Genomic DNA, 27,911 nt, shown 5'->3' with positions numbered 1-27,911 from the left:
GCCGGTGCCCAAGGGGGGGGGACTGTCCTGCGGTGGCCCCGCCTGCCTACGCCCGGTTATAAAGGAGGAGGAGGAGGGGGAGGATGCTCCAGGCACCGGACCAGAGCACCGAGGGCAGCCGGACACCGGGAGTGCGTGAGTGTGGGCACGGCAGGGGGGGGAGAGGGGAAAGGGACGCCTTTGCCTTGGAGGATGTTCCCTCATCCTATCTGCCCCATTTCCACCCACGGGTGTCCTCCACCCCTGGGTGTTGGAGCAGGGCAGTGGGGTGCCAGCCCCTTCCCAGCGCTGTGCAGACTGCAGTCAAGCCCTTCCTAACTCACTTTGGGGTGGGCAGGGGGTTCCAAGTGAGTCCCATTTCCTTGAGGGGCCCCTTGGCCACCCTCAGGGACAGGAACTGAGACTCCAGCCAGTACCACCTCTTGCCCTCTCCACTCTGCTCTGGGGACTGTGGGGATGGAACCTCCACGAGGTGTGAGGAGTGATGCTGAAGAAAACCCCAGCAGCAATGAGCACATGCCTGTGCTGCTGGAAAGGTTGTTCCTGCCCCTCCTGCCTGCTTTTGCCCCTGTCCTTGCCCCTCCTGCCCGTTCCTGCCTCTCCTGCCTGCTCCGTCCCAGCCCACGGGCTGTTCTTCCAGCCCAAAGATTCCTCTACCAAAGTTTCAGGCTTTTCATTCTCCTCCCTCTTTATATTTATTTCTTGGTTTTAAAACCGAAATAAAGGACCGTGCTATTCCTTTGGCATAGGGCAGCCTCTCCAGTAAAATCCCTGCCCCAACTCACACGGAAATTGCTACGGAATAATAATAAGGGCTGAGAAAGTCCCGCCGCGTTCCCCTTCACTGAGCTTTGTTTGCTCTGATTTATTGCCACAGAACGTTGAAACTTCGGGGCTCTCCCTTCCTGGGCAGGCGGGTTTGGCACGAGCCGTGTTTCCAGAGCTGGGAACTCTGGTGGCCCCACCCCTTTTCTGGGATTCAGGATGTGTCTCCAGGACAAGGTGCCCCCAGGCCCCCGGCATTGCGACACTGGAACGTGTCTGAGCAGGCAAAAGCTGGAGGCATTTCCCTATCGCCCTGCTGGGCCATTTGTAGAGCGAGTGTGCCTGGTCTCAGAGGTGCTTACTCAGGCTGGCAACCACAGCAGCGATGCTGGTGGCCTCAGCGGGGATGAAAGGAGGGAAGTTGTCTCAAAAGGAGCCGCAGGAGCAGCGTCAGGGTTGGGCTGGGCCGTTTTGGGAACTGCGACTGCCTTCCTGTAAATGCCCCGGTGGGGAAGGGACGGCTGGACCTCGCTGGGCAGGGACCCAGCTTGGCACAGCCACGGGGCCCCACGAGCAGGGAAATGCTGCTTGCACAAGCCTGCGCGGCAGCCCGACGGGCACGGGCAGGCTCGGGGGGCCGGAGAAAAGGGTATGGGGCTGCCAGACCCCTTTGTTCCTCAGCAAGAACCTGGCAGAAGCAGGGCAGAGCCTGCCCCTGGCTGGCTCCAAGCCGTGCCCTGTGGGATGCCAGCTCCGCACAGCGCTGGCAGGACCAGGGCGCTGGGGCACACCCCGGCACATCCCTCTGGGAGAGGGGCTGGGTGAGCCAGCCCGGAGCAGCCCCGCACGGCGCCTTCCCGGCCTGCCGGAGCAGCATTGTGCTGACTCGGCAGCAGCAGTGTCAAAGCTGCTCAGGACAGGACTTGGCCGGCTCCGCCGTCCTCCTCCCCCGGCCAAGGGTCAGCTGGCATCGCCTCTTCGTGAGGCCCTGGGATTCACAGCCTGGCCCGGGGACTGCATGGACAGTCTCGAGCTCCTTCCTGCCCGGGACACCCAACCGTCCCTTGAGATCCCGGCTGCTGCATCCTTCACCCTCTCCTGGTGTTGGCTGAAGTCCTTGATATCCTTGGCTGGAGCGTGAGGGGCGCTGAATCCCCACGTAGGTATTTTGTGCTGGCAGAAAACACTTGCAGTGCAATTAGAACAAATGCCCCTTAAGCTTTAATTAGACTAGGGGCTGGGCTGGGCTGGGCTCTAGGGGACGCTGCCAAGCCTCCCAGCCTTGCAGCCAGTGCTGTCCTGATGGGCACTAGGGGCTGAGCCTGTGGCAGCTCTCTGCAGACAGCCGGGACGTGCTGGGTCCTGCCAGAGCAAGGCACTGTGCTGTGAGCTGTGCTTGAGCCCCGGCTCCCCAGCATTGCAGGGCACGTGCAGAGCGTGGGGCAGGCTGTGCTGGGGCTGCCAGAACGGAGAAAAGGTAAGAGCAAAACAGCCCTCCTGGCTGCCCTGGCCTCCTCTGTTGTCCAGCCACCACTGGGTGCACAGGTTGCTGCACAGGGAGGGTGTTCTCCCTGGCTGGGAGCCACAACCTGGCCGTGGTCACGGTGCTGTGGCTTTTCCTCTTTCCCCCAGCCCTGCCTTGGCTCCCTACAGCCTGGGAGGGCTCCTGCTTCAGCTGATCCTTCCTAATGCCGTGGCTGATGGCTGCAGTGAGGGCAGGTGGCATCATGACCCCCTTTTCCTTTGCTTTGGCAGCACCATGGCTCAGTCCAAGGGCACAGTGGTCCTTGCCTACAGCGGGGGGCTCGACACCTCCTGCATCCTGGTGTGGCTGAAGGAGCAGGGCTACGACGTTGTCGCCTACCTGGTGAGCTCTGTGCTGAGCCCTGTCACAGGAACCCTGTCCCAGGGGCTGAGGGTGCAGGGGGTGCTGGGCCATTGGTCTGGGGGGCTTGGGTGAGCAATGGGGCTGCTGGTGTGTGTGTGTGGCTGTGGTGGTGACTCTGCTTGCACTGGTTAACTATGGCCCAGCTCACTGCTGCTCTGCTGAGCTGCCAGCCCTGTGTGGCACACCCTGTCCCTGCCAGCTAATGACCCTCTGCTAATGAAGGCAGGGAATCAGGGCAGAGCCAAGGGGCTTGGCAGAGGGAGCATGGCACTGAGATATCCACCTCAGAGGGTGGAATTCCCCTCCTGCCCATCCTGGGCGTCCTCAAGCCTGGCCACCACGGGCTCTGTCGTTCCTTGCATGATGCCCTGTGCCAAACTGGGCTTGCACTGGATTTTGTGGTCTTGTTTCACACCAAGTCTTTTTTTTTTTTTTTTTTTTTTTTTTTTTTTTTTTTTTTTTAACTGCTTTCCAGGCCAACATCGGGCAGAAGGAAGATTTTGAGGCAGCACGAAAGAAAGCACTGGCACTGGGAGCCAAGAAGGTAACAGTGTCCCTCTCTTTGCTCCCCACTATGGGGTCAAGTCCTGCGGTCTCAAACACCCCAGAGGGGAGCGTGACAATGAGAAATCCCCTCCCCAGAAGTTTTGCCCCAAAGCCTTTTAGGAAAAGGGAGGCAAAAACCTTTTAGGGACGCCGTGCTGTCCCTAAAACTCCAGAGGACTGTGCTCCCTCCCGCAGCAACCCTTCCCTCAGGAATGTCCCTCTGCTGGCAGGTTTACATCGAGGACGTCAGCAGGGAGTTCGTGGAGCAGTTCATCTGGCCGGCAGTCCAGGCCAACGCGCTCTACGAGGATCGGTACCTGCTGGGCACCGCCCTGGCCCGGCCCTGCATCGCCCGCAGGCTCGTGGAGATCGCCCAGCGGGAGGGAGCCCAGCACGTCGCCCACGGGGCCACGGGCAAGGTGAGGGGGGACACGGACACCGGGCACGGATGGCTCGAGGTGCTTGGATGGGGCAGGTGGTCAAGCTGTGGCTGCCAGGAGGGGTGCACTGGGGGTTTTGTGGGGACTCTGCAAAATTCAACCGTGTTTCAACACTTCCTTCTCACTTTTGGGATTTCTGTGCCCAATTTCGGTTCCGTCTCGCTGTTGGGAAGGCTGGGTTCACAGCTGAACGCTCTGTTTCTGGCAGCCATTTCAAAATGTGGAGGCTTCCCGGGCCGGGAGCCGGTTGAGACTAAGCCAGCACAACCCGGCATGGTTAGGGGCGTCCAGGAATAGATGCGACTGTCCCAGACCCTGTTCCTATTCCTGTCCCCAGTTCTGGCTCTCCCTGTCCCAATTTCTGTCCCTATCCTGGCTGTCCCGGTCCCTACCCGGGTTGTTTCTGTCCCGGTCCCCGGTTCCCCTGGTCCGTGTCCCCATTCCTGTCCCCGTCCCGACTGTGCCGGTCCCTGTCCCCGTACCCGCTGTCCCCGCTGGCCGCAGGGAGGACACTTTGCCGCTAGAGGCAGCCAGAGACCGTGGAAAAGGGATGCTCGGGGCCAGCCCCTTCCCGGAGAGGGGGAATCCCCCTCGGGAGCGGGGTGGGGACGTGGGACCTGCGGGACGTGGCCGTGGGTAACCCCCGGCACCTCCAGCCCCTGCCCGGTCCGGGACAGGGACACCTGGGGCAGGTGGAGGCTCAGTGGGTGAACCCAGGACCTGCCGGGTGCCTCTTCCTCCTCTTCCCACAGCCTTGGGGTAACGGGAGGTGACTCCCTGCGGGATCACAATGGGTTTGGGGGTCCCTAAGGTGGGGACTCCGCTAGAAGGGCGATGTTAAATTCAACCAGGAGACTGCCGAGGACTTGTCAGTACCCAGAAAATGGGACAGAGAGGCAGCTAGGGGGGCTACATGGCTGGAATAACCCTCTCCCCTGCTGCAATCCAGTCCCTGCACTCCTTTCTGTCCATTTCATCCATCCCCTTTCTTGAAACTTCCCGCTCCAGCGTACCCTGGAGTAACACAGCCCCAATGCCATGGTGTCCCCTCTGCTCCCAGGTGCCACCAGCCGTCCCTGCTGGCAGGGGCACCCCCGGTGCCTGCACTCCCTGAGCCATTAAGCCGCGGGCACAGGCAGGGACCGACTGCGCGTAACTCGACCCGGCTGCAGAGCCTTAAATGGGACCATCTGGGGTGTTCCCACTGCCGGAGCAGATGGACTTGTTTTGGGCCTGTGAGGGAAATGAGTGCTCTGGTGGATGTACTTGCCTGTGTGTAATAGTCCTTCGAGAATTCCCAGCCCGGGTGTAAATGTATCCTCCGGGCCGATGGGAGGGAAGTGTGGTGCCTTATCCCCCTTGGTGAGGGTGGAAAATGGGAGTGCTATTCCCTTGGAAGTGCTCAGAATTCCCAACCTTCCTACTGCTCCTTGTCCCTTCCCAGCTACCTGGACTCATTAGTGGGACCTAATCAGCAAGGGCCAATTAAGGTAAAGGGACGTTCTGAGCTATTTAATTATGAGCTGCTGCATCCCTCTGCTCACTGCAGTCTTACCCCCACCTTACCCTCTTCTTTCTTTGTCCTTTGATGTCTTTGGGGAAAGAAAAAATACCCAAATCTAGTTTGAGCACACAGCTATCAGGAGCTACAGGAAAGGCAGCTTGGGGTTCAAACCAGCTGTGGAGAGGGACCAGGAATGATCTCATGAAAGAGAGGATTCTTGCCCTCTCTCTCATGCCCAAGGTTTGCAATATCACCAGGGCAGCTGTGGCTGGAGCCAAGCAGCTCCTCAAAGCCTGTGTGTGTTGTTGTGCCCCCTCAGCACCTCCCATTCATGTTTCAGGGCAATGACCAGGTTCGGTTTGAGCTCAGCTGCTATGCCCTGTGTCCCAAGATCAAGGTAAGGCACCCAAAGCCATCCCCTGCCTCCCCACTGCCAGGCTCCTGGCCTCTCCACTGCTGGTGGGAATTCTCTTTTAACACCAATGCAAACGGCCCTGCACTTTAACAAGCCACCACCTGCACACAGCAACGTTTTGGCATTTCAGGGGGCTGTAATGATCCTTAATTGACCTATTTTTACCCCAAACACCACGAGGCCACAGAGGAGAGAGTACCAAGGCAGCTGCTGGATAATCGATGCTGCCTGTTTCCCTTTTGCATCCAGTGCCTGGTTAGGGTCGGGGTTTGGTTTACTCCCACCTTGTGCTGGGAGATTAAATTTCAGCTGGGGAACAAGCACCCTGTGGGTCTTGGCTCCCTTGTTTCCCAGGGGCAGAGGGGGCCCAGGGGCTACAAGAGGGCAGGGGGCTTCTCATCTCATGCTCCTGCCAGGTTGTTGCACCATGGAGGCTGCCTGAGTTTTACCAGTGCTTCCCTGGACGCCGTGAGCTGATGGATTATGCCAAGGTAGGAGCTGGTGTGGGGTAGCCACAAGATGCCCAAGGCAGCAAAAGGTGCTCAGAGTGGCTGTGAAAGCTAAGGGTAGCCATGGGATTCTTGGAGTGTCCATGGGATGCTCAGGGTTTGATGACTTGGTGGGTGATAGCAACATACCCTGCACAACATCCCTGCAGCACCACTTAGGAGCCTCCTGGTCAGGGTTTTCCCCCCTGCTTTCTTCTATTTTTTTTTCCCCTTCCTTCCTTTCTAAAAGTCCCATAATTACCTGGCTATTAATTGTAACCTGCTTTCTGAGGAAACGGGTCCCAGCTCCCTGACTTGTGAAACAGACAAAGCAAATACATTCACCTTTGTTGTCCCTTCCTTTTTGAAGTACAAGTTACAATAAAACATATTAGAAGTTTTGCATTAGGTTTTTATGTGCCCACCAGGGTACCTTTCTTTTTTAGCGACTTCATGGAAATGCTTGACAACTCGGCTCAATCAATCAAAAGGGAAAAGTCAGCTCTGTGCATAAACCAGAAAATTGCTTCAGTTTTTAAATAGCTGCCACTGAAGCTGCCTGGGTAATCTCTGGGAAGGCGAGGTGAGGAGCTGGAGAGATGTGGCATGGGGTGAGGAGCCCTCTGAGCCCATTAGGGAGAGAGCAGCGTGTTGAGGATTGTGTTTGCCATCTGCTGTTGTATTATGAAGGGGAGAGTTTACAAGAGCTTTCCATATGTTGCCAAACAAATTGTCAAATAGGGGAGTTATTAAGAGTGCTGTGGTTTTATTATATGGAAAATGGAACATGTGCTTTGGGTTTGGGTGTTTTGTTTGGTTGTGGGGATTGTTTTGTTTGTTTGGAAAAAGGGGGAAAGGGAAATTAAATTGATTGGGGCCCTATTCCAAGAGCAAAAGGTTGTGGGATGAGGGCTTAAGTACTTCTCAGTCTCTGGTTATCTGTTACAAAATAAAGGTGCTTTCCCTTCTTTTTCATCCTTAGGAGGGGGAGATGCATGGCCAGGTCCTTTGAGCACATACATGTGCTCACCTTGGTGCTGGGGGAATTAGAAAATGAGGATGTTTAGGGATGCATTGGTGCCAGGGAAAGTGAGGATGTGTTTCACTGTGGCACAGCTCTTTCCATGGATTTGCTGCCCAGGGGCTGAAGCCAGCCTTGCCCTGGATGCAAATCTGTGCCAGTGGCTGCTTCACTCTCACACACCTCAATGAGAACAGCCAGCTTTCCTGGATGCTGCTCCAGGATTACCCTAGTTGTACTACAGGCAGAACCAGGAGAACAAAATCCCTCTTTGGTTCTGGCACCTCTGGCTCCAGCAAAGGCTGACTAAGTTCCATAGATGTTAGGTCTGGACTTGGAGGACGCTTTTTGAAATGGGGTGAGGTTGGCTGGGGGAGCACTGGCTTCCTCAGCTGCCAGGAGGAGGCAGAGGCAGGAGAGGGCACAAGTCAGCTCAAGATCACTGGGTATTCAAGTCTGAAAGATGGATTTGTACACCTCAGGTGAGATGGGTGTGCCAATAGTGGGTCTCTTCTTGTGAATACAAGATAGGACAAGAGGAAATGGCCTTAAATTTTGCTAGAGGAGGTCTAGACTGGATAATGGGGGGTCCCAGCAGGCCCTATGCTGCAATTATGGTGGGGAACCCACAAATCAGAACCCATGAGCCTGAGGCCACGTCCCCCCCAGGAGCAGGGCTGAGTCAGACCCTCTGACTGCAGCATAAGATCTCAGAACCTTGCTCCGTTTCGTATGATAGTTTGAGGGCTGTGATGCAACAACCACAAGCATTTCCTCCTCCTGTTCCTGGCAAACAAGAAATGTCTGCTCAGCCCCTGCTCCTCTGTCCCCAGCTGAGCCCTTCACTGATGTCCCTGCTGTGGTGACACTGAAATGCCAGAGCTGCCCAGCAGTGCATGGGCTGTACAGACACATCGAGGCTCAGTGGGAGCCACTGTCCCCATCCCTGCCTTGCCATGGCCACCTCACAGCTGGCACATTGTGTCTGGTGTCCTGGCAGGGTGGGCGATGTCCCCACTGGCTCCAGTGTCAGGCTGCTGCTGTCACCTCTCCTGCTAATTCCCCTGATATTCACCTCATCTTCACAGGCAATTTCCCCCATTGAAATGTCAGTGGATAAATGAGCACGCTGGTGACCTTGTTAGGGAGCCGGGCTCGGTGCTGCACGTCGTGCTGGGGAGGCAGCTGGTGTGGGGCCACACATCCCTGGGCATGGCCTGCTCGAGGTGCCCAGGCTCGGAGAGACACTGTCACCTGCTTGAGGTGTATCTGCTTCACCATGTGTTTGCATGAGGCTGTGAGGATGTGTTGCTGTCCCCTCATGACAGAGCATTAGTCCTCTTTAGGCTCTAGAGCATCCTGGGGATTTAGGGACTCAGATCCCTGTGTCACCTTCCCTTGCTGAGAAGCCTGAATGGGGGAATCATAGAACATCTTGAGTAGGAAGAGACCCACAGGTTTATTGAGTTCAGCTCCTGACCCTTCAAAGAACACCCCAACAATCCCACCACATACCTGAGAGCATTGCACCATCCTGGCCTGGACTTGGGAAAAGCAGACATTTGTGCTGGTGTCCCCATCTCTGGGGTTCACAAGGTGCTCTGGGGCCCCTTCTCACTCTGTGGCAGGGCTGGGACATTCTTCCCCCCACGCACACTGTGTCCCTGGTGTCCCTGTTGAGGTGGCCCTTGTGGTGGGAGCTGATGTTGCTCAGGGACATGGGAGTCCACGTTGCTCTGTGCAGCCCTGCTGGTGGCCATGAGCTGTGCTTTTGTGGTTTTGGGGCTGATCCTGCTGGGAACCAGCCTCAGTCAGGGCTGGCTTTCCCTGCAGGCTGTCTTAGCTCCACTCTCCTTCTCCCTGCAGAAACATGGGATCCCAGTGCCTGTGACACCTAAGACGCCCTGGAGCATGGATGAGAACCTAATGCACATCAGGTGAGGAGCTGGGCAGGTGGGGACCCCTATGAGGTGAGGACCTAGGGTCTGGAGCCCCAGTCCCCTCCAACCTACATGTCCAGAACAGCCCTTTACACATCCATTGTCCCAGGCTGACCATGGGCGACACCAAATCCTCCATCCTCCACTTTCTATCTAGTTGTTCACATTCTAAGTGGCAGAGTCCTGGACTCTCCTAAGCCTGGCTCTCCTTTCAGGGTTGCTGCTGAAATGCGCTGGAAATCCATAGTGTGTACTTATGTCCATCCTCATGGGGTGGGTGGGAGCAGGGGTCTCATCCCGGTGGGTTTTGGGGTTGCAAGTTGCAGGTGCTGCAGTGACTTCTCTCTCCTTCCCTTTCCTGCTGCAGCTACGAAGCCGGGATCCTGGAGAACCCCAAGGTAATCGATCACGGCAGCCACGGGGCCGGGGGCGTCTCGTTGTATTCACAGCCTAATTGTAAATTTCACTGCGGGGCCGTCCGTGTGTGCGGGGAGGCCCCTCCGCTTCCCCTGGCACGTTAATTGCCGCCGGCTTCAATAGGGGAAGGGACAGTTTCAGGGTGACAGTGGAGGGGACAATGTCGCGGGGCAGCATTAAAGGAGCAATTAGACGGACGAGGTGGTGGTGGGAGAGTCAGAGCTGGTGGCAAGTGGCCGAGGTCCGAGGTGTCCCCTGCAGCTCGGGTCCCCTGTCCGTACCCGCAGCTTCCCCAGCCCTCCTTGCTTTCCCAGCCTGCTCTCCATAGGGGTGTGGGGTAAAACTTCCCGTTGGATGGGTGGTGTTGGCACCCATGGGGCCACCAGCTCTGGCCACCAACAGGGACTTGCGGCCACATCTCTGGCCCCTCCGAGCCGTGCTCGTGGTCCCGCTGGCCCTGCCTACGCTGTTCATGCTCCAGCGGGTCACCGCGCCCGGCCGCTATTTAAACTATCCATCAGGCCTAATTAGACAGCCCGGGGAGAGGAGGGGCAGGCGGACAGGGAGCGGAGCCGCCGCAGCTCCGTGCCCGCAGCCGCTCCCGCAGCGGGGCTGACGCGTGCCTGCGGCGGGGGCGAGGGGAAGGGGACGGTGGAGAGGGGGTCCCGCTCCTCCTCTGGTGTCTGTGGGTCAGCCTTTGCAGAGCCGGCTTCCCGTGGGGTCTCCTCCTCACGGAGGGTGGTTGGCACCGCGATGGGTGTTGGCGTTTTTAGCTGAAGGTAGCGCGGGGCTGACCCGCGCCCATCCTGACCCCGCCCGCCGCCCCCAGCACCTCTTCTCTGTCCTCCCCCCCTCCCCAGGCTCTGCCAAGGCCGTTCCCTTCCCAAATCCAGCTTGGAAAATGGGGCTGAGCCGTGCCCTGACCCCCATCCCCGAGCATCCTCACCCTGTGACAGTGCCGGGAGGCGGCTTCCTGGAGCTCGGTGTCACTGCTGTCACTGTCACTGCTGTCCCTTCCCGGCCCGGGGAGCGGTGCTGGGCACAAGGTGGCCGTGGCAAGATCCGGGGTGCCAGGCACGGTGGGCTCCCCTCCCCAAGCCCCCGGGACCTGCCAAACGCAGGGATTTGAAAGCAGATGGTTGAGCTATTTTCTGCCTCTGTGAGGCCCGATTGAAGGGCAATGAGGCAGCTAATGTGGAGAAAGATAGAAATTTACTTGCTTTAACTTCATATGGCACTCTGAAAGAGTTCATTCAGTCCCGGGCACAACAATATCAGCCGGATGAATAAACCATTTGCGGCATCGATAGCTCTGCATCATGGTTTACTTCATGGACCATTTGCTTCCAATTTCTTCTCTTCTTGCCCCGTTTTTCTTGCTTCTTTCTTCCCCCCTCCCTCTCTCACTTTCCACACACTCTTCCTTTTTTTCCGCCCGCCTTTTCCCCCCTCCCTTTTTTTTTCCTCTCTCCCCTTTAAAGATGACATTGCAGGACTACCCCCCCCTGCGGGGAGGGATAAATAGAAGGCATTGATACACTGCAACAAACTATTTGTCATTTGAACTGTGCTTTTAGGAGAGAGAATAAAAAGAGGACAGACTCACACCGTAATGATGGAATGCAAGCCAAATGTCACTTTTATTTCTATTTAGTTATTTTATTTAATAGACGTTTTCATAGTTGGCTCAGAAAATTGGAAACTACCTGACTTTGACTTCCAATGTTTAGTAAAGAGTTTTTAATACTTTCTGGTATTTTTTTTTTTCTCCCACCTCCCTCCACCTTTTCCTTTTGAACCCAAAGTTTTTCATCATCTCTCACAGGTTCATCTAGTTAATAAGTGTGATCAGGGCCAGGAAAGGCCAGACGATGTAAAATTGAAATTCACAGCCCGTGTAATCTGTGCGTGGGGGCACGGGGGAGATGTGCCTGCCTGCCTTAAAACGAGAGAAAGGGGCAAAAATGACATTATGTGGGACCTGAGGAGGGGTTTGCTGCAGGGAGTGCTTGGGTAGCAATGTCTGTGTTCCCAGGATTCGGCTGTGGCTGGTGTTGGGATGTGCACCCCGAGGTTTGGGGTGAGGTGAGGGGTCTTTCCCCAGTGTGGAGGGTGGGATGGGGTGTTTGCCTCAGGTGCTGGCAGTGATCCAGCAAATGCGAATACATTTAGACAAAAATAAACAGAACTTCTTACTGAAATTCCTATTGCCTATCTGGAAAAATTTTAGATGAAAATTTCTTCTGTAGAGAAATTAATTTTCCCTTTAAAAAGCTTTGTTTGTTTGTTTGTTGTGGGATTTTTTTTTTTTTTTTTTTTTTTAGCAATCACTTTTGGTTGGATTACTATGAGGCTTTTTTTTTTTTCCTAACTTGCTTTATACTTCATAATTTTTTTTTTTTTTCTTGCTGGAAAGTAAGAGAAGGGACATTTAAAAGTCCCTTCCATTCCCAACCTATTCTATGATATGATGGAATGAGCAGAAGAGCTGTGCTTTAAAAAGGAAAAGAGGAACAGGGAGAGTGTGGGCCAAGCACTGGGGGGTGGGTGCAGGTAGGGCCCTCCTGCCCGGAGATCCCAGAGTTCCAGCTCTGTCCAGCTGGGTTTACTGGGGAAATACCAGTTTGCCACCTTTTAAAAGGCTGCTTGACTCCCCATGGTGCTGCACCTGCCCTGGGTGCTCTGTGCCTCCATTCCCCCTCCACCTCCTGGAGCTGTGGCTGCCTGGGGAGTCCCTCTGCAGGCAGGAGTTTACAAACACAGATCTGAAAGTATTTTGGGGACAGCCTGTGCAGTCGCATCATGGGTGAGTGCTGAGGGGCCATGTGAAATTGCAAAGCATTTGCTCTCCAGGACGGAAAGCTTTTTTATATTACATTCCCCCTCCCGCTTCTTCTGGCACACACTTCAATTGCAGCAATTCACCATCAGCACCTGAGCCTCTGCTGGCCTGGCTCTGATGGAGATAAGATGCCTCTTCCCTATAAATCTCAGAGAGAAAAAAAAAAAAAATAAAAAAAAAAAATATATATATATATATATACATAAAGGTTGATGTGCTCTGAAATGGGTTTTTGCTTTGCTGCTCTATTTTCCCCCATGTGTATTAACCCCGGGGACACCATGAAAGAGCCGGTGTGCCGGGAGCACCTGCTGGGGTCAGGCCTCCTCATTAGTTTTTCGGTCAGCGCCGAATAAGCCGGGCTGGGGTGTTGGGGACCTGCCCTGCTGCTCGCTGCCAGCGTCCTGCTTTTCCCTGCCTGACTTGCTTCTCCGCAGCCATCCCGCCTCCAGCTGTGGGGGCGTTGGAGGAAAAGATGAGCTCAAGTTGAGGGGAAAAATTGGCTGATTCTGCCAACCCCTTTGTTCCTGGGGCCCCCGGTAAGAGTTGGTGCTGCGCTGGTCCTGCGCTTTGGGATGGGGGATGCGCCCCTGGGAGAGGGGATGTACTTTGGGATGGGAGATGTGCTTGGGATGGGGGATGCACCCCTGGGGTTGGGGCTGCCAGTGGTGTTGGCCATGGAAATGCCACTGACTGTCCCTCTTCTCTCCCTCTCCCTGCAGAACCAGGCTCCTCCCGGGCTCTACACCAAGACCTGTGATCCGGCCAACTCTCCCGACACCCCAGACGTGCTGGAGATCCAGTTTGAGCGGGGTAAGAGCCTCCTTGCTGCCAGACCCCAAGACAAGGCCCACTCCCCAGCCGGGACTGGGGTTCTCTGGCAGCTGGGAGCATCCCCAGGGTGGGGGCAGATGGGTGAGCCCTGACTCACGGCATGGGAGCTGAGGATGGTGTTTGCAGCACACCAGGGCTCTCTGAGGTGTGCAGAGGGTCTGGTTAGACCTCAGGGGCTTTCTGGGACCCCTCTCTGAGAGTGGAAAGGGGTCTGAGGCCCCTCACCTGCCACCAAGGTGCAGCAGGCACAGGGTCCCCTCTCCTGCAGGTGGCTCTGAGGGCATGCAGGTGATGCTGGCCTGAAACAGCTGGAGCAGGATTTGACTAGTCAGGAAGGGGACAGGGATGCTCCATCACATCCCTGGGGACACACGGCAGGGCCCAGCCCCAGAGCCATCCCTGAGGATGGGGACACCGGGCAGCATCTCCACCTCTGCCATCCACAGCCATCCCCTGTGCCACCATCCCTCTTGGCAGCAGTGGCCAGCCCAGCACAGGCTGGGGGGAGACCCCGCTGGGAGAGGACACCCCCTCCCCAGCGCCAGCCTCCCTGCTCCATTATAATGATCCCCCTGCAAGGAACACCCCCCCTCTCGGCAGCCCATTCAGCCCCTAGTTAATTTATTTGAAGTTTTAATCTAATTATTAACTATTTCAAAGGCTAAGCAGCTTTCAACAACAACAGCCCCGACAACGTCGGCTCTTCGCCGAGCAGACCCCGGCCAATATCCCGGTGGAGGATAAGGAGAGAAAGAGCCGGGGCGAGGGGAGGGCGCGGGGTGGGGGGGGCCCACGCCGAGAAGCAGCTTAAGGTTCATTATTGCCGTGAGTTTACATTTAATAGCAATTTACAACTGAGTTTATAAACCCCTGAAAAATAGGGGGTTTAAGGGGTGGGGGGCAGTGAGGGGGGAGCTGACAGCCCCCATCACTAGACAGGGCTCTAGCGGGCGCCTATATAATAAAGACTAGAAAGGGAGGCATTGAGGCTGATTGGCAACTGATAGTGCGTTAAATGGTAATGAGGAGGGCAGATGGAGGGGGGATTAGCCTCCAACTCCGCACCGCTTTTCTTTGTGGGCCCCGCAGCCCCCTTGTCAGCTTCCTAATACATTTATTGCTCATTTCACACCGCTAAACAAAAATGCCTCTTTCTATTCAGCATCACACCCCCCCCACTACCACCACCACCACCCTGCTCTGCTTTGCTCCTTGCCCGGTGCCCTTTAAAAAAAAAAAAAAAAAAAAAAAAAAAAAAAAAAAAAAAAAAAAAAAGTGCAATAATTAATTCATGGCGGGGAGCGCCCCGCCGCGGGGTGCGTGTGCGTGCGTGTGCGAGCAGCCGTGCCCCGGGGTGGGGGTCCCCCCCAAACACCCCCCGTGCGGGCCAGGGGAGGGGTGGGGGGCACACATTTGTCACTCTCTCCCCTCTCCCCGGCAAGGGGCTGGTGGGACAGAAGGTGCTGCGCTGTAAGACAATTGCGGAGCGTGAAATTCAATTAGTTAAGGACCTGGTTGCAATTTCACAGGCCCTAAAAAAAAAAAGGAGAGGGAGGAGAGAGAGGAAAAGGGGGGGGGGGGGGGGGGGGTGGGTGACGTTTTTTTAATTTATTTATTTCGCTCCTCTCCCGAGGTGGGTCTCCCTCCCCTCACCTCCCCCTCGCACCAGCTTGGATATGCCTTTTTAAGAAGTTATTTAGAGTTCATATCTGTCACATCTATTTAACGCCCACGGGATGATGTTCCGGAGGGATCCTAACACTGGCTGATCCTGCCCATCTTCTGTCCCCACCTCTGCAGGTGTCCCAGTGAAGGTCACCAACACTGGGGATGGAGCCACTCGTTCCTCAGCCCTGGAGCTCTTTGTGTACCTGAACGACATTGCGTGAGTGCCACCCTGCCCAGCTGGCACAGGGGACAAGGGCAGCAGGGTCCCCAGCGTGGGGTGGAAGCAGGATGCTCACAGCAGACATGTCCTGATGAGCCCAGGGATGGTGCTCAGCCGTGGGATGGTCCCCGTTGGCTCCCAGTTGTGACATAAAGGCCAGCAGGCACAGCTGGGCATCAAGTCCAGCAGCACGAGGGTATATATACCCCAGGGTTTTGCTTTCTGTGCATGAGGAGAACCAAAAAGTCCTCTGAATGTTCTCTTGGCTGTCTGTGTGCCCCAGCTGCCCTGACTACTGCAGAGCACCCTTTACTTCTTGTCCCAGCTCAGTCCTGGAACCCCTGTTCTCACCTCTTGCCTTGCCCTGTCTCCCCAAGAGGGCTCAGTGTCCTTTTTGTGTGAAGAGTTGACTTTTTTGGGGCATGGAGACCTGCTGGCCAGGTTCATTGCCCTTTTCTAGTCCTGTCTCCACAGCAGCAGCTCCTTTGGGGTTTTCTTTCCATGTGCCACCCCATGCCAGGTTTCTGCTGCTGCTGCTGGCACAGAACCATCCTCAGGAGTTTCCCCAAAAATCCTGCAGCACCCATGGGGGCACCCACTCCTCCTAAGTGCCACCCAGTCCCCAGCCATCCTCCTCTGTGCCTCTGCCTTTATCCTCCTGGTGGCGAATGGAAATGAACTTTTCCACGTAGTTCACTTTTTAAATGGTTAATAAGTGGTTTTAAAATTACTTTGGGAATCCAGCCTTGGCATGTCCTGTCTCCTTGCCCAGTTTATTTTCCAATGGCCTAAGCATCACGGCTGCCTGTGGCACTGGTGGCCCCAGAGACAAATGAGGGACTGGTGGAGAGAAAAATCCATTTCTTTGTCATCTGCCTTACCTGGGCTCTCTACTGGTCGTCAGCAGTGCTGCTCAGGGGCTGGTCTGCTGCCATTTGGGGCTTTTCCCCATTGTCCATCCCCCTGACCCACCTTTCACAGCCAGCCTGTGTCCCACTGTGGGGCTGGGACTGCTGACACCTCCCTTCTCCTCACAGGGGCAAGCACGGGGTCGGGCGCATCGACATCGTGGAGAACCGCTTCGTGGGCATGAAATCCAGAGGTGAGCCTGCCCTGCCCTGAAAAGACAAAAAAATGGGAAAACCATGGTGGGTTCTCAGTAATCCTGGAGTGCTTTGGTTCAGGTCACACCAGGGGCCCTCAACCTTTCCCTCCCCATCAGCTTTTGGCAGAGATTGCCCTGTGACAGGGACTCCTTCTTGCTCTCTAATGACAGCAGCTGCCCACTCACTGCCACCTACCCTGGGGTCCCAGTGCCCCCAGGTGAGACCTATCCCCACAGGAAACACACCAGGCTCTGGGCTTGTGTGGGGATATGCTCATGAAAGGTCCTGGGTGGTGCCAGACTCTCCAATACCTGTACAAACTACAGGAAGCTGATCCAAGTTACTGTTCTGGTTTCTTTTAAAAAAGCAAATATTTGATTTATCTGCACGTTTTTGAGTCTATGTCTCCTAATATTGATCTTCCATTGGGATCAATTTCATTTGAAACCTCTGGAGGCAGCGAGCTGCCCTGTGCAAAACTAAGTAAGGAGGTGGTTCAGCATCATTTCCCAAGTCCTTGATCCAACTCTTTTGTTTTAAATCTCATTAATACTTAATTAGATGCTTCCTTTCTTTGAACTTGCACTCTGTGCTGGACAACAGCAAATATTTTGGTAAGACTAAGCCTGCAGTGTTCCTCCCCACCACAGGGCAAGAAAAACCCCCTCAAATAATTTGATTTGAGTTTGAATAATCAAATTAAAACCAAAATAAGGAAGAAAAAACCCCCAACCCCGACCTGCACACTCCAGCCTGCACATTTGCATGCAGGATGCTGAGTAATTTGTCAAAATCTACTTTTTTTTTTTTTTTAAGAGCCACTGACATGCTCTAGTGACCCTTCCAGCATTTAATAATTTCTCTAAATCCCATTTAACTGTCACGTCTGTCTCCTGTGTGACATCGCTGAGCGCTTGCTGCCGTCCCTGTGCGCAGGGGGACCGGGGACTCTGGGGACAGCACTGCAGGGGTCAGACCTTGGGGTGGGCTCCCCGTGGGGATGACACCTTGGGGTAGGTCCCCCCCTTGCTTTGAGCAGCATCCTGCCCTTGGCTGGCTTCTTGGGATTAGGAGAAACCTCTCGGAAATCTGCTCTGCGAGATGTCCTGTGGGAGAGATGGAGCAGAAGGAGCAGGAGGGTGCTCTGGGTACCTGCTCTGTTCCAGGGTTTTGGGGTGCAGAGCAGCTCAGGGTGACCCCATCACTGCCAGACGCATTTTGGGCCCCAAATGGATCTAGGATCAGTGGTGAAGGAGATGGGAGCTGGGCTTGGAGCAGACAATCCTTTAAACCCCAGCAGTGCCTCACAGATTTGGGGTTCTGCAGGGGAAACTGAGGCACGGGAAGCAGCATGGCCAGAGCCTTCCCTGTGGTGGAAGTGGCAGCAAAGGTGCCTCCTCTCCCTCATCCCCCAGTCCCAGGAAGTCAGAGGAGAGGAAAAATTAATTTACATTGATTTTTACTAAGCTCCTAATTGGACTTCGTTAAGGCCTAATGGGCGAGGGGCGCACGGAACACACTCTCACCAGCCTCTTTAAGCCCTATTAACTCGGGTTTTGCCATATTTGTTTTAGTGGGAGGAGGGTGGCTAATTACAGGGTGCCAGGGAGCGCCGCTCCAGCCACTCGGGGGGCACGGCCCGGCCGGGGGCTCGGGGCTGCAGCGGGAGCATGGCCCTGCCTCGCCCTCCCTTTCACATCCTCATTATCAAATTATCTTTTTAACTCCGAAGGGGGGCTAATTAAGTGGAGTAAATGAAATCAGTGGGGAGGAAAAGGGAAGGAGGGGCACGGCCGCTGCCAAAAGCCGAGCGCTGCTGTTGGTTGGGGCTTTTCCTCCCCTTGGCTCTCTCCTCCTTTTTCCCTTTCCTCCTCTGGATGCGCTGAACTGATGGAAGAGGAAAGTGGAAAACGCCTTCCCTGCAATGAACACAAACCAGGCCAAACTCGGACTCAGGGCTCAGTCTCAGCCCTGGACCAGGGATAGAATTTGGGCAGCATTTTCCCATGGGCAGCACATCCCACCCTCGGGAAGGCAGCACATCCCTTCCTGTCCCGCCGGTGACGTCGGGAGTGACAGCCTGCACTAAGCACAGCGAAATTGCTCGGATGGAGGTGAAGTGACAGCCGAGGTTACAAATTAGAAAATTTTAAGTAGCGGCAGCTGTCTCCTTCGCTGCCTCCCTCCATGTCCCCCCTTCCTTAGCAGTAATTATGGGGTGATTGAAGCATCGTTGGGCTGCAGTGCTGACACCTCTGTCTTTTTCCTGTAAACATGGGGAGATGAAAATAGACACTTGGAGATGCTGCGAGTGTCACTTTGAAGGTGTCTCTTGTCTCCTCAGCAGTGGCGAGGCTGGAGAGTGGCTGTCAGCTGCCCTCCCCTCTGCCCCAGAGCTGACACACTCTGCTCCTGTCTCTGAGCTCCCACAGATGGGCAGGAGGTGGGGGTCAAGGCATGTACCCAAATCTTCAGCCCAAACCGGCTTTAACATCTAAGGAGAAGGAGAGGGGATATTATGTATGTTAGTAGTGGGCTCAGCTCCATGGTCAGGGGCTGGAGGGGACAAAGAGCAGCTCCTTGTGTCACTGCTGTGCCCATGGGGACAGCTGGGGCTTGGTGTTAACTTGGCTGTCTGCTCCCACAATCCTGAGGGGGTGGATGTTTGGTGAACACCTCAGCTGCCTCAGGGACTGAGCTGCACCATCACCAGGGGTTGGCTCTCTTTTGGGACAGTCAGATTGTGCTCTGTGCCGGTAGGATGTTGAAATCGTGGACACTGCTTGGGATGAGGACTGATGGAAGAGGATTGGGCTGCTGTGCTGTGGGACTGTGGCCACACTGGCACAGGACATGCTGAGCCTGTGCTCAGTGGTTTCTCCAGACCCCTGAGAGAGCAGAGCCTGGTGAAGTTCTGAGCCCTGTGGGCTCCCCTCAGCCTCCCTTGGGGCTGGCTGGGGGCACATCCCCCCCAGTGGGAACAATTTCCTACAGGGTTCCTTTGTGCCCTTTGCCATTCCCATGACTGCACCATAGCAGATGCTCAGCAATGGGACCATCCCCATAGGCAGGCAGGGGACAGGGACGTGCTGGCAGAGCAGTCCTGGCTATGGACAGGTTACAGCCTTTCCCATCATGTATTCACTGCCAGACCATCTCAGCATTTCCCCACAATATTTCTACCTGCATCCAACTTGGGCGGGAGCACGGCCATACTGGTATTTAAACACCAAACAACCACATAATGCACAAAACAAGCCCTGAAGGGCTGGAACAAAGGAGCAGCTTGCTGAAACAATTAAGCATCCTCCATCCCCAGGCCTTGTGCAATGTGGGGGGGGGGGGAGGGGGGGGGGGCAGCAGGAAGGGACTGGGGGGGCCCTGCCAGCCCCAAAGGAGGTTGCCCTCCCAGCCCCCAGGTAGCCTCATTGCTTCCCAGCAGATTCACGAGGCCCTTTCTCACCAGCCAAGGGGAGAGGAGGGTATTTCAGGCCCCACGCTCCCCATGCCTGTGCCCCGCTCGTTCTGTTAATTACAGGTTTTCAGCTGCAGACCGTTGGGCACGGATGGGTGGGGGGATCGGTTCCCAAACCCTGTCATTTAGCCTCGTCAGAGTGCCTCTTCAAAGAGGGGAATCTAGAAATTTTCTCCGCAAGGTGCGGAGTGGACTGTCTCGGCCCCAGCATGAATATAATGACAGATGCATTTTACAGCGAGCTGAGACTGAATGCGCTCGACCACGGCTCCTTCTGTCAGCCAAGTCATTATTTTTTGTCATTTGCTGACAGTTTTGGTCTCATTCGTTTCCCTCTCTTTTTATGCTTTTCCCCCTGCCTGGAAAAATGGATAGGTATCTATGAGACCCCAGCAGGAACGATCCTATACCACGCACATTTAGATATCGAGGCCTTCACCATGGACCGGGAAGTGAGGAAAATCAAGCAGGGACTCTCCTTGAAATTCTCAGAGCTGGTGTACAACGGTAGGTACAGTCCAGTCTTGCCACAGTAGCATCCTCCTCATCCTCCCTCGCTGCTGCTGAAGGTTGCAGGTGGCACTGGTTGTAAAATCGAGGTGTGGATTTTGAGGCTGCTCCGGGGGAGAGAGGTGGGTTTGGGCTGAGCAGAACCCCATGCTGTGCCTGCTTTCCTGCCGAGGGAGCTCTGTGCCTGCCTTTGGGAGGCAATGCCATATTCCATTGCTCGTGGCATCTCTCCCAGCCCAGTGCCACCACTTCATTTCAACCAGCACATTCGGATGTAATTTACCATCCATTTGCCCCCTCTCATGTCACCTTTCCCCAGCTCTCACCTCCAACCCCTTCCACCTCTGCCTTTGCCTCATGCACAGTGGGATGTGGGACACCCAAACCTTAAACTTCAAACCCTGCCCTGACATTTGAAGCTGGAGAGCTGTCCCTGTACCCTGGCAGTGTGGCATGGGGGACTCTGCAGGGGTAGCAGGTCCCGGCTGTGCTATGTTGTGCACAGCCCACACAGGGGCACTGCGGGTTGGGGCTCCCGCTCTGGGACAGGACAGCGCTGCCTGGAGAGGGCTGGGAGCCGTAAGGAATGAGGGGATTCACTGGCTCATCCTGGCAGTGAAGGACAGCAGTGAAGCCCTGTGTCCTTCCTCCTGTGGAGCAGCCGCAGCGCCGGATCGTGGGTTGAATTTGAGGGGTTGCAGCTCAGCGTTTCCCCTGTGCCACAGGGAACAGCTCCCTGGCATCCAGGGAGGAGAACCAGCACTGCCCTGGGGGTTGTTCCATGAATCCACCCCGAGCCAGTCTCTGGGGCTAAGCTGAAGGAAGTAGGATTAGCCCAAAATGCCCTAAGTGGGCTCAAAACCCCATTGCCCACCCCTGGGTGCTCAGTTCAGAGCTGTCATCCCTGGAGGCTCCACACCACGAGATTCCTGCCCCATGGCCAAACATTCCCCATTTACAGCCCCCTGATTTCTCAGCCTCCCAGCTCCTCCTCCCATCACTTTTCAGGTGTTTCTAACCACAAGGGCTGGGTTGATTCCTGTGGGGTCTTCCATGGGAGATTCTCTGGAAATAACCTGATTCTGGGAGCTGAGGCTTTGAGCAGCAGCAGATCCAGTAGGAATGGATTAGACTTTTCTCCCCTGCAGTTTCTGGTGCCCGTGCTTGTCCCTTCCCCTCCAAGGACATTCCTTGCTGCATCTTCCTCAGCAACTGGCATTTAATGCCTGAGCTCTTTAATGCTTAAATCATATTTTAGGGCCCTGACAGGTGCTGCAGAAGCCTTTGCCACCTTCCTCTTGAATCACAGCCCCTGCCCTCATTCATTCTCTGGTGCCACTTTTGCCTCTGGCCATTTTTATTAGACTTTGACCTGGGCTGCCTTTCTTTTGACTATTTCCCCCCCCTTTTTTTTTAAGTGCAAGCATAAACCTGTTTGTTTGTTTGTTCCTAAGCACTCACTTGTGCAGCCACCAGGTTAAAAAGCCACTCGGGGGAATCATGGTTTAAATTCTCCCTCCCCGCGTCTGCCAGGCAGAGGCTGCTGTTTCCCTGGCTCCACGTGTTGAATCCCCAGGGATTTCCAGCTTGGTCCCAGACTTCCCTGCCAACCAGTCCTAAATCCAAGGAACAACCCCAACAGGGTGCAATAAGCACCCCTGGGTCCCCTTGCCGGAGGCCAGGCTTTCAAGCTCGCCTTCCTTTAACACCTCGTTATTGCAGCTACTCCAGTTTTTAGGAGAATTAATGTTTACCTTCCCTCTGTTCCTGTTGATCCCATTGTGGAGGGGTGGCTTTGAAGCCAGTTCCCGTCCTTTCCAGGTGCGGAAATGCCATTGTCCCCCTGCCTGCGCCGTGATTAGGGCAGGATGGTGGGAAGGTCATTAAGGGGGATCGCTTCTAGTGTCTGCAGTGGGGGGTCGGGAGATGGGGGATGCTTTCTCCCACCTGGAGCTGTCAGAGTCAGGATTTAAGCAGCTGGTTATTATTTTAATGTGTCTGGAGTTTATTTTTACAGAGATTTTTACATCAATCCTGCTATTTGAAGAGCTGTTCTCGGAGGATGGGTACTGAAAAAAGGAGTGTATTTGCCTGGAGACAGGGTTCCTACAGACATGGCAGTGCTAATTTCAGGGAAGGGGTCCCCAAGCCCCCCCGGCCACACTGTGGTGGAGCTGCTGAGGGGGGTCAGTTCAGGGGGGTGTGTTTGGTGGTGAGGGGCTGCAGGATCATGGTGCTGTGCCTTGGAGCAGGGCCACACAGACCCCGGGGACAAGGCTGCAGGATACGGCACTGCTCAGGGGCTGCTAAGGCCAAACAACAAAAGAAATAGTTTGTTTCTTTAATGGCTTCGGTCCCAGAGCCCAGCTGGGAAGGGAAAGGTGAGAGGGCACCGGTGCGAGATGGGAGAGATAAAACCGGGCGATGACCGGAGGGCGGTGAATGGGCTCTTTCTTCCTCCACCTCTATCTCCTTCTGCATCTCCCAGGCTTTATTCTGGGTCTCGGAGGACTCCCTGCCTAATAACCCCGCTTAGTGACAGGAGGGGCACGGGAGTGGCCGGCAGGGCCACGGTCCCCCCGTGCACCTGCAATGCCAACAGCTGGATGTGTTTCTACACAATCCCCAGGATGTGTTTTGGGGGGGCATGGCGTGGCTGTATATCACCCCAGCACCCAGCTTGGGCTTCAGCTTGGGGCTGCTATCCCCACTGCAGCCAGGGCAGGTGCAGGCTGGTCAGGGTTAGATGGAGTTTTCCTGGGTGCCAGCCCTGGTTCCCTGTGTCCCATCAGCTCCTCGTGCTGGGACCACAGTGAGGACAAGTCAAACTTCCCCACAAGCAGCAGCAGGGGCAAGCTGAGCCTCGCTGACCTTGGAGGGGCTGGGAAGGTGGAGAACCCACTTAGGGCTGCTGAGACACCTGTGCCCCAAAGCACAGTCCGCTGCAGCCCCACTGTCAGCCCAGGCTATGTGATCTGGGGGAGCTCTGCATCCCTCTGGGGTGGGGAATGGGAGCTGCTGGGGTGACTGCCTCACTGGGACCCCCATTGCTGTGGGGGTTTCCCTCCCCAGAGCTGCTGGGGGATGAAGTATTCCTACGGGACTGCATTCCCCTCAGTCCACAGGCTGGGGTTGGCCCTTTGGGGGAGACCCCTCCTCTGCCCATCCCAGGGGAGAATGGCTCATCCCCTTCTTGGGGGGCTGGGAGATGATCCCCCCCTCATTTCTGTGTCCATCTGTCTGTCTCCACCTGGCCCTACAAGATGGTGGGTTTTGAGTGGCAATTTCTTTACATTTTTCCTAACACTTACCTACTTAACAAATCTTTTTATTTGCATGATCACCCCTGCCCAGCAGAGCTGGAACAAGAATGGCCCCATGGCCTATTTCTAGTTTGTTCCATCCTGTTCTCTCAGTGGGATCTCTCTGAGGGAGATCAAGAAGAAGGGAAAAATGTGAGGTCTCCATCCCTCATGGCTCAACCAGCACGTCCCAGCACCTCATTTCCTCTCCCAGTCTTGCAATTGCATCCCTTCCCCTGGAAGTTACCCAGGCCCTGCCTTGTAAGACAGCCTGGGGACCACCTTAGGATGCCCTGGGGTACCACCTGGGGTCCCTGTGGCCTTCCCCAAGCCCCTTGCTGATGCCATGTCCTGTCCTCAGGCTTCTGGCACAGCCCTGAGTGTGAGTTCCTGCGGGAGTGCATCGGGCACTCGCAGGAGCCGGTGGAGGGCACCGTCCGCCTCTCCGTCTTCAAGGGCCACGTCTACATCCTGGGCAGGGAGTCCCCACGGTCACTCTACAACGAGGAGCTGGTCAGGTGAGTGGGGCTTGAGAGGTCAGCGTGGGCAGGGGTGGTGACAGTGAGCATCCCATCCCACCCCATCCTATTCCATCCCACCTTGTTGCATCCCATTGCATCCGACTCCATCTCATCCCATTCCCAGGGGCACAGGTGACACCACGGGCCCCAGCCCAGCATCCAGATGAAGCATGAGCCATGTTTTCAAGTCAATATTGGGTTTTTTTTCCCCCTCTGGCTTTTTTCTTTTTCTTCATGTTGTTTTCTCGCTTGCTCATTCCCCCCTCAGCCCTCCCTCAACTCCTTTCAATCTCTCTAAACACTTTATAAGCCATAAATACACCCGAATGAGTTTAGATCAGTTGGAGTAAATGTCAAATTATCTTCTCTCTTTCTCTTCTCTGGCTTTTTCCCCCCCCTTCCCTCCCCCTCAAAATCAACAGCTCCTAATAATCCGTCCCAACCCTTCATTATGCTTCGCACTCTCACTTGGAGAGATTAAATGAATAAAGTATTAAAAAAAAAACAGAAAAAAAAAAAAGAGGGAAGAAAAAAAAGGAGGATGGAGGGGGGTGGGACGGAGGAAAAAGAGAGAGGGAGAGAAAAGCAGGGGCACTTATTCTCCCTGCGTCTCCAACCATTTTCCTTTTCTTTTTGATTTCTACATCGCTGGTTTGAAAGCCTTTGAGTGACGGCGTCACAGGAACCCGAGAGAAAGCTGTGAGAGGCAGAGCTGTGTGGAAATGCCTCTGCACAGTAGGTAGAAAGTAACGTAATTATAGAGCAGGTCAGAACCACTCGAATGAGCAAAAATAAAAGCACAGAGGTTTTTCTGTAGCCCGTCAGGGGAGGTAAAATCATTGTAAACTCATTTTTTCTTCTTCTTCTTTATTTCCCTCCACTTCCTCCTTTTAAGGTTTGTGGTTTCTGGGAAAAGAGCCGTGTGTTTTGGGGATGTAGGAAACTGTTGGAGTTGGGATTCAGTGGGTGGCTGCTGCCTTGGGAAAGGGGATGTGCTCGGTGTTGCACCGAGGAATCAGCTGCCAGGTCCATAAACCCCCACACCAGTGTGGGGATGTCCCTGCCTGGAGTCCTGTTCAAGCCCGGGGCAGTGTCTCCTGCCCAGGACCTTTTCCAGAGCCTGCCATGGGACAGGTATAGCTGTAGGATTACTCTGGAACAGGGTGAACATCCCTGTGCAATGCCAGAGCATGGGGAGGAAGAGTGATGATGCACATGAGGGACCGAGGAGGGAAATATGGGGCTGTGTCTCTGGCAGGGCCTGTGGAGCCTGGGCATGGCAGCTCCTGAGCTCTGTGCCCCTTCCCTGGGGGCTGGCAGGGACCCTGTCCTGAGCCCCCTCAGGGGGGGACAGGGGACACCAGAGGACAAGGGGGCAGCAGCAGCTGAGAGCAGCCAGCTCTGGGGTCACCCACATCTTCTCCCTTCCCAAAGGGCAGCCCCGATTACCCCCAGCAGCCCCATGGCAGTGACAGTGCCTTTCTCCCTGCAGCATGAACGTGCAAGGGGACTACGAGCCCGCCGATGCCACTGGCTTCATCAACATCAACTCGCTCAGGTCTGTGGGGTCCAGTGGGACCCTCCCCGATGTGGGGAAAAGCCCCCAACACCTCGGGCCTCTTCCCCTTCCTCTCTCAGGCTCTGGGGGTGAACCAAGCTCCCCCAGAACAGTGGGGTGCCAGCTGCCCCCCCAGTCCCAGCCCTGCTTTAATTGCAGCCTTCCCCAGCACAGCCAGCCTCGTTATTTTACTTATTTCTCAGACCCCTCCCAACTCCAGGGCTGTAAAACACGCTGCATTTACATAATGGGCTCTTAATTTTTCCGTTGCCTGTTAACTGCTTTGTTCTCCCCGATTCTCCGCGTCCCCCCGACTCCTCTAAGATTAATTACATTATCTCGTGGGGGGAAAAAAAAAAAATTAAATTGTACAGGCCTTAACAAACGCGTGCTCTTCACGCCCCCTCATTCTGCTTAAATTAATTGAAAGGAAATGTGTGTTCTTACTGTTAATTTACAATTAATTTTTTTTTTTTTTTAATCCCGGGTTCCAGGCTGAAGGAATATCATCGTCTCCAGAGCAAGGTCACCGTAAAGCAGGATGAATAGCAATCAATCGCACGCGAGCCTCCCTCTCCCCTTTCTAATTTCTCCTAAGAAGTAGCACTAATTGTGATGGCAATTTGTAATTGTAACTCGTCTCCCTGGAGCGGAGTGGCGGCGGAGGTGACGGCTTTGTTACGGGGCTGCAAGTGAAATGCAATGAGGAAAAAAAAAAAAAAAAAGGTTTGTCCATCGGAGAAGAAGTGGGGAAAGAAATAAATAAACCCCCAGCCACGCGCGGGGTCCCGCCTTGAGAGACGGGCTTTATTCCTGCCTCGTTTGTTTGCTCCTCTGGCCCAGCGCTTCCCTCAGCCCGGCTTTGTGAAGTTGGTAATGGATTAAGTGGCTGCGAAGGACGTGGGGGGTTGGTGGTACCTTGTGGGAAGGTGGGGAGCGAGGGGCTGCAGGGGTGAGCTGGGTGGTTAAGGGTTAGCGCGGTTTGAGCCTTTCTGCTGAGTGAGTTTTAACTCGGGAAAGATGAAGATGCAGGAGATATGCTGTGATGGTGTTGCAGGAGGAAAGGAGTGCTCGTAGTGCAGGTCTCTGTGCTCCCGATGCTCCTGGATGGGAGGCAGGGATGGCTCAGCGAGGGAAACCCGGAGCTCTGGTGGAAGCAGAAGAAAAGAGAAAAGGAAAGGACTGGATTTCCTAACCGTGCAAACACTCAGGACGTGCTGATGCTCAGCGCTGCTGAGACTGGGAAAGGACATGGTTTGGGATTTCCCCACATTGGGTCTCCCCAGGACAGGAGCAGAGGTGGTCCCTGGAGCTGGGGTGCACCAACCATGCTGCCCTGTGGTACCCAAAGTGTTGCAGGGAGCTGGGCAGCCCCATCCCAGCAGCAGGAATGTGCTGCTTCTCAACGTGTTTGGGCAGCAAAAGCAGAGCTGTCACCAAAAAGGGGCACATTTTAGTAGACCCTACGGGACATTCAGACCAAGTGGCCATTTGGGGACGTCCAGGTGTGCCCTGCCCACCCTGCTGCTGAGCCAGCAAGTGTGACAAACTCTGACATCACAGCTGGGAAAATAACATGTTATTTTCCCAGCTTGGATGTGACTTTCCCTGCTATTACTGGCAGCGACCATCTTGGGAGAAGAAAGCAGCAGAGGGCTGTCAGGAGAGGGGAAAGAAATGGTTTTCTGGGCTGGAGGAGCCTGTCCAACCCCTGTGGGCTATGGGGAGGCAGGGATGCTCTGCAGGGCCACCCCATTCCCTTAATCCCACTGCTTTCAGCTGCAAGTGCAGCTGCACATGGGGTCCTGCATGAGCCCCCAGTGGGGCTGGTGGTCAGCAGGTTGTGCTGACCAGCCACCCTGGTGTGGGTGCCCAGTCTTGAGCCAGCCCTATTCATCCCACAGCAGCCCATTCTCAGGTGTGAGGAAGGGTTTGGAACCTCATCAGGAGCCTTCTCCTGGGGAATCATCCCCAAAATGATGGGAACAGAGTTGCTTCCCTTCCCCACTCCAAGGACAGATGCTGTGCTGGCCCATGGGACAATGAGTAGCCCTGGGAGCTGTAAGAGTTCCCTTCCATGCCCATCCGTGATTGTGGTAGAGCTCTCCATTGGAAAAATGGAGTTTGAAACAACTTGGTGCAATGAGGAACTGATTTTTTTATTTGGGGAGAAAACCCAAACAAAACAACAACAAAACAAAGCGTCTCAGAAGAAGCTTCTTGTGCCCTAAAACTTTAAAAATTCTGGAAAAGCTCTGTGAGGGCTCATTGTGCCAGCTGGGCCACATGAGTGCTTAAATCATCACCTGGAAAAAGCCATTTAACCTCCAATCCTGGAATATCTCCAGCACTCACAGTGCAGCTCTTCAGAGCCCAGATCTGAGGAGGTCCTGGCTGCCCCTGTCTCCCTGCACCCACTGGAGTGTCCAGTGAGGTTTTTGGTAGAGGATG

At 55.1% G+C, this 27,911-nt stretch overlaps 1 protein-coding gene across 6 annotated transcripts; it reads left to right on the top strand.

Moving 5' to 3' along the window:
• The first annotated feature begins 56 nt into the window (after nt 1–56).
• ASS1 (argininosuccinate synthase 1) lies at nt 57–26,270 on the top strand. Of its 6 annotated transcripts, none has more exons than XM_083876122.1 (15): nt 57–135; nt 2,521–2,632; nt 3,129–3,197; nt 3,430–3,618; nt 5,484–5,540; nt 5,975–6,049; nt 8,934–9,004; nt 9,375–9,405; nt 12,989–13,079; nt 14,901–14,985; nt 16,026–16,090; nt 19,945–20,076; nt 23,743–23,899; nt 25,395–25,460; nt 25,955–26,270. In XM_083876122.1, exons 2-15 carry the CDS (start codon nt 2,525–2,527, stop codon nt 26,007–26,009), a joined length of 1,251 nt encoding a protein of 416 aa, XP_083732248.1. In that variant the 5' UTR covers nt 57–135; nt 2,521–2,524; the 3' UTR covers nt 26,010–26,270. The 6 variants fall into 6 exon arrangements, with proteins under 6 accessions (XP_083732248.1, XP_083732245.1, XP_083732243.1 ...); XM_083876119.1 differs by having other exon boundaries at nt 79–131; nt 25,337–25,460; XM_083876117.1 differs by having other exon boundaries at nt 82–135; nt 25,337–25,460.
• Nucleotides 26,271–27,911: the final 1,641 nt, after the last annotated feature.

The sequence above is a fragment of the Zosterops lateralis genome, assembly GCF_965231275.1.
Source record: "Zosterops lateralis genome assembly, chromosome: 20".
In the NCBI taxonomy this organism is placed as follows: Eukaryota; Metazoa; Chordata; class Aves; order Passeriformes; family Zosteropidae; genus Zosterops; species Zosterops lateralis.
Note: the sequence above shows the minus strand (reverse complement) of the source record. Positions and strands in the feature narration are given on the sequence as shown.